The sequence below is a fragment of the Mauremys mutica genome, chromosome 19 (genome assembly GCF_020497125.1).
Source record: "Mauremys mutica isolate MM-2020 ecotype Southern chromosome 19, ASM2049712v1, whole genome shotgun sequence".
NCBI classification, from domain to species: domain Eukaryota; kingdom Metazoa; phylum Chordata; order Testudines; family Geoemydidae; genus Mauremys; species Mauremys mutica.
In genome coordinates, this window is record NC_059090.1 from 8,169,223 (window position 1) to 8,179,606 (window position 10,384).

General features: G+C 58.4%; 1 protein-coding gene across 1 annotated transcript; it reads left to right on the top strand.

Moving 5' to 3' along the window:
- The first annotated feature begins 616 nt into the window (after positions 1 to 616).
- Positions 617 to 10,083, top strand: LOC123353271 (uroplakin-3b-like protein 1). The gene is given in 7 exon segments (XM_044994242.1): positions 617 to 748; positions 750 to 819; positions 3,041 to 3,193; positions 4,414 to 4,639; positions 6,448 to 6,527; positions 7,566 to 7,695; positions 8,863 to 10,083. Coding segments are annotated over 7 exon segments (897 nt in total). The 3' UTR covers positions 8,969 to 10,083.
- Positions 10,084 to 10,384: the final 301 nt, after the last annotated feature.

A 10,384-nucleotide genomic window follows, 5' to 3' on the forward strand; every position in this document is an offset into this window, starting at 1 on the left:
CTACGCCAAGGGGAGGTAGTGTTTACACTGAAGTGCTACAGCAGCGCAGCTGCAGTGTAGACGAGCCCTGAGTTACACCAGTTTAAAACCGGAGTAACTGCACTGAGGGGAGAGAAGTTACTTCTCATATGTGCCAGCGTCACAGAGATCAGAATCTGGCCATCTGTGTGTGCAGCTGAGGCTTGATTCGGGCTGGAGCGCTGATGAGCTGGAGAGGCAGGAGCTGCAGAGGGGTGGGCTCTTGCACCGTGCGGACGGGGAGATTGTTTGGAAGGGCAGAGAGGAGGTTGGTGCTACATAACTGGTAGGACGGGAGAGAGGAGAGAGATATGCTGGAGCAAACCAGGGCCATCTTAAGTACTCCCTGGGGATGCCAGTGCACGTGGCCATGACACTGGCCTGGTGTTAAAGGGCGAGCCAGGCTCCTATCTCTGTATGCAATGTTAGATCGGTGCCCTCAGGCAGCTGGCCGAGCGAGGGCGATACAGGACAGCTCTCTCCAGCGATGCCCCCGTCCCTGGCGCTGCCAAGCCTGGTGCGCACTCATGCACAGCAAACGCTCCCCAAGAAACTGGCCTGACCTGTTTGCTGTCAGCTCTCGGAGGAGAGGAGAGGAATGCAGGTGTCCAGGAGAGGGGAGGGTACAGGCAGGACCCACAGGGGCCGGGACACAGAGACCGTGCAGCCAGCGATCCTCTCGGCACTACCGCGCCAGCTGCCGAGCCGCCGAGAGCCCCGCTCCACCAGCTGCCGCCGGGATGCCCCTCCTGCTGGCACTGCTCCTGCTGGCCACCGCCACCTGCCCCGTGAGAGGCCAAGGTGAGTCTTGGGGATGCTGCCTGGTGCTGCAGTCTGGTGGGGAGGGCGACGCAGGGGCGATTCTGAAGGATGGAGCTGGGAACACCTTGGAACTGCCAGGCAGGGATCCATTCACGCTGGGCCGGCCTGTGATCCCCGTCGGCGACCAGCCCTCTCCCCGAGGCAGCACTGCTGCAGGCGGGCGAGTAACCGATCGGGGATGGGAGCCAGGGGCTCGGAAGAGGCAAGGTGACGGCTCGGCTTGGGGCCTGTTTACTGAGCTAAATCCTCCCTGAGCCGCGCCAGGCGCACAGGCGCAGATCTAATCCCCCCGGCCACGCTGTTAGCAGCTGAGACCGCAGAACGAGGCCCGAGCCGAGCCCCGGCCAGCCAGGCTCGGGCAGACGCAGGCATCTGTCATTGGAACCACACTGGGAAATTGCAGCATGGGGCAATCCGGGGGCTGGGGGGTGCGATTTGCAGAATATGGTGCTAGTGTGAACACAATCAAGTCCACAGTGTGTCAGGCACCCACGGGTGCTTCTATAGGGATCCGTGTAAGGCTCAAAGTTCTGCCGTATCGGAAGCAAATCGCCCCCTGGCTGGAGAGGTGGGATGGGGGTTTCTGCCGGGAGAGCGGGTCTGGGGTGACCAGATGTCCCAATTTTATAGGGACGGTCCCGATATTCAGGGCTTTGTCTTATATAGGCTCCTATTACCCCCCACCCCTTGTCCCGATTTTTCACACTTGCTGTCTGGTCACCCTAGCATGGTCCCAGCCCTGCAGTACATGTGCCCCTCCTGAGCTCAGGCGTCCTGCCTCCCAGTCCCCCAGCCTCGGCAGCGAGGTGCCAGGTGCTGTACAAACACCAAACAAAAAGGTGGTCCCTGCCCCAGAGTCTACAATCTAAGTAATTGAGCTTGATAGTCTTTTCCCTTGGATCAGCTGAATGCCACCAGCTTCATTGCAGTTACTGCTGACTCCATCCAGCTGGAGAGCGGGATTTCTACCTTCGTAACCCATCTCCATTTCGTTCTTGCTGCTGCAGTCAGTCAAACTAGCAGGGGGGAAATATAGGTAAAATTGGGTTGTACTGCCCCAAGCTCCACCCACAAGTCAAGCTCCACCTACTAATGGTGCCAAGTGAGACCCCCACTCCCAGTAGGATGCTTGAGTTTCATTAGGCTTCAGAGTGAACAACCCATTGGAATGAATAGAGACAGTCTGCATCTCTCTCAGAGCCACTGTTTCAGGCTGATGGCAAACTCAGACCTGGGCAACACAAGTTGCACCAATTCCACTAAATTGGTTTCTAAACTGGCTGGTTTCCACGTGAAGCTATATCAGTAATAGTCACTCTTCATCCAGGTTAAGAGGCGTGTCAGGGTTGTAATTCAACTGATTTAGAAACCACTCTAGGTGCAGCTTGTGTGTGTGTGGCCCAGGTAGGGTGACCGGACAGCAAATGTGAAAAATCGGGACAGAAAGTAGGGGGTAATAGGAGCCTATATAAGAAAAAAAACCCAATATCGGGACTGTCCCTATACAATCGGGTCATCTGGTCACCCTAGACTGCTCTCCCCCGCAGAAACCCCCATCCCACCTCCCCAGCCAGGGGGCAATTTGCTTTGGGAAATCGGGACTGTCCCTACACAATCGGGACATCTGGTCACCCTAAGCCCAGGCCTTGGACAGCCAGCAGTGCATCACTGCATGTCTGGGTCACAGCTGGAAGGTTTTCTGTGCAACTGGAGGGCCTGGAAACTTGGTTTGCTTTTTTTTTTTAAGCAAATGTTTAGATCCCGGAGCACATATTGCATCCACCGAGGGAAAGTCATAATTACACCTTCCCCTCATCCAGCACTTCGCATCTCTAGCCCTCAAAGCGCTTTCCAGAGGAGCTCAGTGTCCTCAGCCCCAGTTGGCAGATGGGGAAACTGAGGCACAGAGCGGGGACGTGACCTGCCCAAGGTCACCCAGCAGGTCAGAGCTGGGAAGAGAATCCAGCTCCCCTCAGTTCCCGCGCTCTGTTCACTAGGCCATGCTCCCCCCCTTGCTGCCATCAGCTCGCCAGCCCAGTTCAGCAGCAGCCTGCATTTCAGAGACAGCTTGCGGTTTGCTCCTGCGTTTCTGCAGCTGCATTTCTGCCCCCACGGTGAGCTGCCAGCTCAGAGAGTAGAAGGCAAGTGGCTGGCTACCAGCCTGCTCCGACTCATGGTCTGTCTCCTTGGCTTTCTGCAGTCGTCACCATCGACTATGAGCCTGCAATCGCTGCCCTGGCGCTGGAAGGGCGCATCACTTCTTCCACCTTCGTCCTGGAGCAGCCCCGCTGTGTCTTCAACGGGACTGTTAGCGACACCGACGAGATCTGGTTGGTGGTTTCCCTCAGTAGCGGTAGGTGTCATTCCTGCGCACGGGACGCGCTTGGCTCAGCAGAAGGGTCTCCGATTGCCGGGGCTACTCACATGGCCCGGGGGCTTCGTACTGAGTGTACGCTGGGTATCAGGCCCCCACTCCACAGCTCAGCCCAGGCACTGGGAAGCCTGGCGCTGCCCGGGAGCCCTGACTGGCTGGCGATGGGCAGACAGGTGAAACGGGCCTCTCCACCTGCCCCGCAGAGCCCTTGTTGGCTAGAGATCCTGCCCGTACTCCTGCTGCCAGCTCCCTCCGATTGGAGACTGGGGATGTCCCTGCAGAAGGGACCGCGCAGGCTGCAGGGGAAGGCGTGTGCTGGCCTGCAGAGATGCAGCAGGCCCAGACAGAGCCAGACGGGTGGGGCACAGGCCCGTGGAGCTGCCTGTGGCGTGTTCCCTGTGAGCACTGCATGGAAGAATCAGCCACTCCCGAAGGGCAAACAGGGAGTGAGGTGAGGCGGTGAGGTGGCTGGAGGCGCAGCCAAGACTCTGGCTGATGGAAGGAGAGCTCCCCTTTGGCCTCTGACTGCTCTTAGCAACAACCCCAGGGTTCTGGGGCAGATCTGTGCATTCGAGCCACTCCCTGCCAGAGTCTGTAGCTTCAGAACAGGCACTTCATTGTGCAAGAGCATCAAGCTGGGAGAGCAGGTGCTTTCTCTCCATGTGTCACCCTCGTTAGAGTCCCTACGGGTGCCAATTTTTGCCCCAGCCTTACTGGGCTCTCTGCCTCAATAATTTCCTGTGGCAATGAGTTCCACAGATAAATTATGTTGTGTAAAAAAGAAAATAGCCGTTCCATGCAATAAGTGTGCTGTTCTCGGGGCTGGATGGCTCAGGGGGTTAGAAGACCAAGGCTTTTGCCTTAAACCCACTGGGACCAGTCCCGCCCCGGTGGGAAGTGGCTGAAAGTCCTTGTCACCTGGCTAGATGTTGAGTGGCCTACAGGGTGGGATTGCTCATGAATCTGAGCCAGGCAGGGAACAGGGGCTCCTCTCTGCTGCCACTCCTCCAACCCTTTGGAGCCCAGTTTGATCCGTATTGTTTCCATAACTCTGGAGAGAGTCCATCGGTGTCTGAAGACTTCATTCTCCCCTAGCTTCCGTGGGTGTCGCTCCGGAGTGACTCCATTGAAGTCTCTTCTCCCGCTGTTGTAAATCAGGAGTAAAGCGTTTCACTTGCTTTTCACCGTTGTCCCTGCAGCGATATCCAGTTTCACCAATCCCACCTCCCTGCAAAGCCTCCCTCCCTTCCAGAAGTTCCCAGAGACCCCCAATTACATGACCATGGGCACCTCCTCCTTAAACTACCCATGTGGAAAGAGCTCGGGCCAGATCACGGTGCTGCGCGTCGGGAACGAAACCGGCTGCGTCTTGGAGAAATCAAGACCAGATTGCAACGGCCCCCTGCCTGGCCCAGGGCCCTACAGGTGAGCAGCTGTGGCGGGGCTGTCGTGTTCATGTGCTAATCCCGGGGCAGCACGAGAGCTCTAGGTACCCTTCGTCCTGCCTCAGAGCCAGGGGGTGGCCTGGGTGTGACCCCTTGCGGCCCCTTCCAGCCCCACATTTGACACATGACCCCACACTGACAGGGTAACAAGCCTTGCTGATCGGGGGGAAGCGGTAGATGTGGTGTATCTTGACTTTAGTAAAGCTTTTGATACTGTCTCGCATGATCGTCTCATAAACAAACTAGGGAAATACAACCTAGATGGAGCTTCTATCAGGCGGGTGCATAAATGGTTGGAAAACCGTTCCCAGAGAGTAGTTCTCAGTGGTTCAGAGTCGTACTGGAAGGGCATAACGAGTGGGGTCCTGCAGGGATCAGTTCTGGGACCGGTTCTTTCAATATCTTCATCAATGATTTAGATAATGGCAGAGAGATACACTTATAAAGTTTGCAGACGATACCAAGCTGGGAGGGGTTGCAAGTACTTTGGAGGATAGGATTAAAATTCAAAATGCTCTGGACAAACTGGAGAAATGGGATGAAATTCAATAAGGACAAATGCAAAGTACTTCACTTAGACAGGAACAATCAGTTGCACACATACAAAATGGGAAATGGCTGCCTAGGAAGGAGTACGGCAGAAGGGGATCTAGGGGTTATAGTGGACCACAAGCTAAATAGGAGTCAACAGTGTAACGCGGTTGCAAAAAAAGCAAACATCATTCTGGGCTGTATTAGCAGGAGTGTTGTAAGCAAGACATGAGAAGTCATTCTTCCGCTCTGCTCCGTGCCGATTAGGCTTCAACTGGAGTATTGTGTCCCGTTCTGGGCGCCACATTTCAGGAAAGATGTAGACAAATTGGAGAGAGTCCAGAGAAGAGCAACAAAAAGGATTCAAACGTGAGCTGTGAGGGAAGATTTAAAAAACTGGGTTTGTTCAGTCTGGAGAAGAGAAGACTGAGGGGGGACATGAGAACAGTTTTCAAGTACGTAAAAGGTTGTTACAAGGAGGAGGGAGAAAAATTGTTCCTCTTACCCTCTGAGGACAGGACAAGAGGCAACGGGCTTAAATTGCAGCAAGGGAGGTTTAGGTTGGACATTAGGAAAAACTTCCTGTCGGGGTGGTCAAACACAGGAATAAATTGCCTAGGGAGGTTGTGGAATCTCCATCATTGGCGATTTTTAAGAGCAGGTTGGAAAACACCTGCCAGGGACGGTCTAGATAATACTTAGTCCTGCCATGAGTGCAGGGGACTGGACTAGACGCCCTCTCGAGGTCTGTGATTTCTATGGGTCTGTGCTGTCTGTATTGGAGTGAAATCCCACAGAACCTCCCTTCCAGCGAGGAGAGGGGGATCCCCCTCTGCACAGCGCCAGCCCAGAGCCGACCTGTCACGTCAGCGCTATTTGGAGGGCATCAGTGGTGCCTTTTAGGCCCGTCGTGTTCCCAGGGCATTCCTCCATCTCCCTCTCCTCATTGCCCACAGGGATGGGTGAGCCTCCTGGGGTACAAGGGCAGATCTGGAGCTGGTGCCAACCGGGGTAACCCCAGTGACTTCGAGAGAGCGATGCCACTTTGTGCCAGCTAAGAATCAGGCCTCTCAAGCTCATTTCCCGCCCCTCCCCATCTCTTGATATTTCTGCAGGCTTGGGGTTGGCGCGGCTGGGAACAGAGCCTGCCACGGGCTCACCCCTTCCCTCTCCCCAGCTGCCTCCTGCGCCCCCCTTGTGACCGTGAGCCCCCAGCCTGTGCATGTCCAGGTCCTCTGCCCTTGTCTCTCTTCCCAGAGTGAAGTTCCTTGCGATGAGTCCAGCAACTGGCCCCAAGGCCGAGACACAGTGGTCAGCCCCCATCACGCTGAAAACAGGTAACTGCCCGTACAGCTCAGCCCCCGGGAGAGGCAGGTGGCGCCGGGTTCTGACTGCCCCAGGCCGGCAGTGAAAGGAGAGGGTCACGCCGCATGCGGCCGAGGTGGGAGGCGCATTTGGCCTGGGCAATCGGCCATGCCAGAGAGGTTTTGTGGGAAGCGGGTGGAGGGGGACGGCCACACAAAGAGAGGAGGAGTGTCTGGAGGCGGGGAGAACGGTGGTTTGGATCTTGGGAGAGCTGGGCTCAGTTCCTAGCTCTGCCCGGGGCGGCTCCAGGCCCCAGCACGCCAAGCGCGTGCCTGGGGCGGCAAGCCACGGGGGGGAGGGGGGCTCTGCCGGTCGCCGCTAGGGCGGCAGGCAGGGTGCCTTTGGCAGCATGCCTGTGGAGGGTCCGCTGGTCCCGCAGCTTCGGCGGACCTCCCGCAGGCGTGCTGCTGAATCCGCGGGACCGGGGACCTCCCGCAGGCAAGCCGCCGAAGACAGCCTGCCTGCCGTGCTTGGGGCGGCAAAATACCTGGAGCCGCCCCTGGCTCTGCCGCAGTCTCCATGCGTGACCTCAGGCAAGTCACTCAGCCTCCGTGAGCCCCACTCCCCACCTGAACTCTGGGGATAATCGCCCTGCCCTGCCGCACAGGGGTGTTGTGAGTGTCAGGGGCATGTCTGCGTTCATCTCTGTGGCCCCAGTCCGGTGACTTATAATGCCCCTCTGGTCTAGTGCTTTTCCCCAGCAGATCTCAAAGCCCTGCACAAAGGAGGCTAGTGTCATTCTCCTTATTCTACAGGTGGGGAAACTGAGGCACAGGGAGGTGACATGCATTGCCTAAGGTCACCCGGCAGGTCAGGGACGGAGCTGGGACTAGAACTCTCCTGAGTCCCAGTCCTGTGCTTTATCCACTAGGCCACCCTGCCTCCTTCTTAACTTTAAGCACATGACTGGTCCCATGACACCCACGGCATTAGGAGACTTATTCTCTCCCCTCCTGCCCGGGGGGGTCCCTGCCAGTGACTGTCTCCCCTGCCCCCACTCTCTTTTCCAGTGAAGGACCCCGCCCCCATTGACACCTGGCCCGGAAGGCGCAGCGCGGGTATGATCGTCATCACCACCATCCTCTCCATCCTCCTGGCCGTCCTGCTGGCCTGCTTCATCGCCGCGCTGGTCTATGGATGGTGAGCGCCACATCCAGGGGGCGGGTGGGCAGGGCCTGGCTGCTGATCAGAACCGCGGGAGGCCTCCCTTCCCGTCTCTCAGTCCCTAGCCCCCTCCAGCCCTACACTCCCATAGCAGGGGAAGGTCACCAGCTGGGACCTTCCCTGGGGTAGGTGCTGGCACTAGGGGTGCTGCCGCCCCTCCCTGGCTTGAAGTAGCAATAACCTAAGTGCCTGGTTTCCGCCTTCCGCACCCCCACTGCAAACATGGTCCCAGCATGACTGGTCCCTGTGCTGGGCGGTGGGCAGCTGAACCAAAGGGGGAGGGTACCTGAACAGGTGAGCTTCTGCAGAATGAGCTTGGGCAGGGACAGGTTTCACTTTCCAGTCCTTTTCTAAGCACGTGCTTCTCTGGCCTCGGTTCATCAGGCATCTGCCGGGCAGCGCCTGGTGTCTTGGGCTCTTAGGTTGTCTCGTCACAGGGTGCGCTTGCAGTTTGAGCTCCCCTACCTGAGCCTGCTTGGATACCGGAGCAGCGAGGCCGGGGCAGCACGGGCCCCGGCGCAGGCTAGTCCTGCCAGGAATTATCCAGGGTTCCCGTCCGGTTCGCACACCCTGCGCTGAACCTGGTGCTGCTGGGGCACTGTTTCTCCAGGACCTGAGCTAACTCCATTAAAGTTGGCTTGGGTGAATCACCCCCTGGGACTGCAGGCTAGACCCACCCTGGGGGAGATGTGTCTGCCGTGGTTAGCACAGCCAGCGTGGCTCTGATTTCAGCACACCTGGCTCTGGAGCCGCACCTCTCCTGCCCCAGAACAGTGCAGGCTGCAGGGGCCCGGGAGAGGTACCGGGTCTCGGCTGGGACGTGGAGATTCGAACCTGGACTGAATTCACTGTAAGGGGAGAAGCTGCCATGCGGCCTGCGAAGGTCGTCCCATGTGCTGTGTTTATTCACCTCTGGGCCTGTGCGGAGATACCCTGAGTCCCAGTCCTTGGGGTCAGCGAAGGAGCCCAGCCCAGGGGGTAACTGGAAGGCTCGGGGGGAGAGAAACTGACTTGTAACGGAGTCGCTCGCAGCAGCAGTGGGCAGAGATCTGACTGTATCTGACCCCTCTCCCCACTCTCTGGAGCCCCCCCTGTGGAGCCCCCCTGCTCCGCCCTGATCCGCTGTCCCCCTTCCTTCGGCAGTTCGGACATTTCCGAGAGCGCGGAGATTATGGGCAAGCAGGACCCGGTGACAGTGAAGCGATACAACACCCACCATATCTACGACCAGCCTGCTTTCAAGAACTGAGGCCCTCCCGCGAGACAGCCACCCCCTGCTCCAACCCCGTCCCGTCACGCGGGAGCTCCTCGGCCGACTCTCCGGCACAGCCTGTGTGCGCCGTGAACAGCACCGGGGGAGGCGGGGACCCAGGGGCAGTGATCCTGGTGGAACTCCCCCGCTTCTCCGCAGAAATAGTGCCAGTACCAGCCGAGAGCCCTTCCCCCTGCTCCTGCCAGGCTGTTTCTGCTCCCTCCCTTCCTCTCTCTGCTGCATTCGTTAGCCGAGCTGAGTCCCAAGCCCCAAACCCAAACCCTCCAGTCCCAAGCTGCAGCCTCAGAACCAGGTCCTCCTCCTAGTGCTGAGCCGCCGATCGCCCCCGACCTCCCGGGGGAGATTTGACGTTGGCGTCCGTCTCTTGGGCTCGGGCGCTGTGTCGAGAACCCAGTAGCCTGGGGCCAGCGTTATTTCCAAGCCTGCGGTACTTGAACCCAGGGGGCAGTGGCCCCCTGTGGGTCTCTGGCTGCAGAGGACTCATCCTCCAGGCTGGAACGCCACTCCTAATCCCCTGTCTGAATCCAGCCAGCCACGTTCCCTGGCTGCCCCGATGGCCGCTGGGGGCCACGTCCGTGCCACCAATTTTGGTGCCCCATTTCCCATGGGAGAGCGCTAGCCCGCCTGGAGAGGGTATGGTCCTGTGTGATCAGACAGGCTCAGCCCAGACAATAAGGATCCCCTCGCAGAGTCCACTCCAGCCAGGCATGGAAATCCGGACCGGGAGATAACGGGGGCTCCCACAGGTGAGGCACATTAATTCCCCCAAGTGTTAGAAAGTGGGGAGGCCTCTGGGAATAACGGAGAAGCCAGACTGGATTTCCACGTGCTGCGGGAATGGATTCTGCCTGCAGTTTGTAGGATCCTCAGCAAGGTACCTTAACCCCGACTTTAAAAGGGTTTGGGGGGTGGGAGGGTGGTTCAAAGGAACCTCAGGAAGTTGGCCGCCCTGCACCCTGGAATTTCACTGGGTCTCGGGCCCCTCATTCCCCTCTGTGCTTTTGGAAATCCCAGCCAGCGTTCCCAGGGAGGCAGAGGCCAGGCCGTGCGGCAGGGCCGTTCCCCGTCTGCTTTTCAAACAAACCATTAAAACCGACTGTCACGAAGACAAGTTTCGCTGTGAGTCGTTGATGGCTGAGGGCAATCACCCTCAGGGCCGTCTGAGCCCAGGCCGGCTCCCACCCCTTTGTGCTCAGCAGGGAGCATTCGCCACCAGTCCCACGAGTGGGTACAGAGCTGGACGGATGGGGGGGCCGCTGAACTGTCCTGGGAGCCTGAGAACATCTGCCCCGAGCTGTAGCCCAGACTAATACGCTCCAGGGCTAGCCAGGGGAGGAGAGCTGTGCGGGACCAGCGCTGAACAATTTCGTTTGACTCAACCCCCCAGACCTG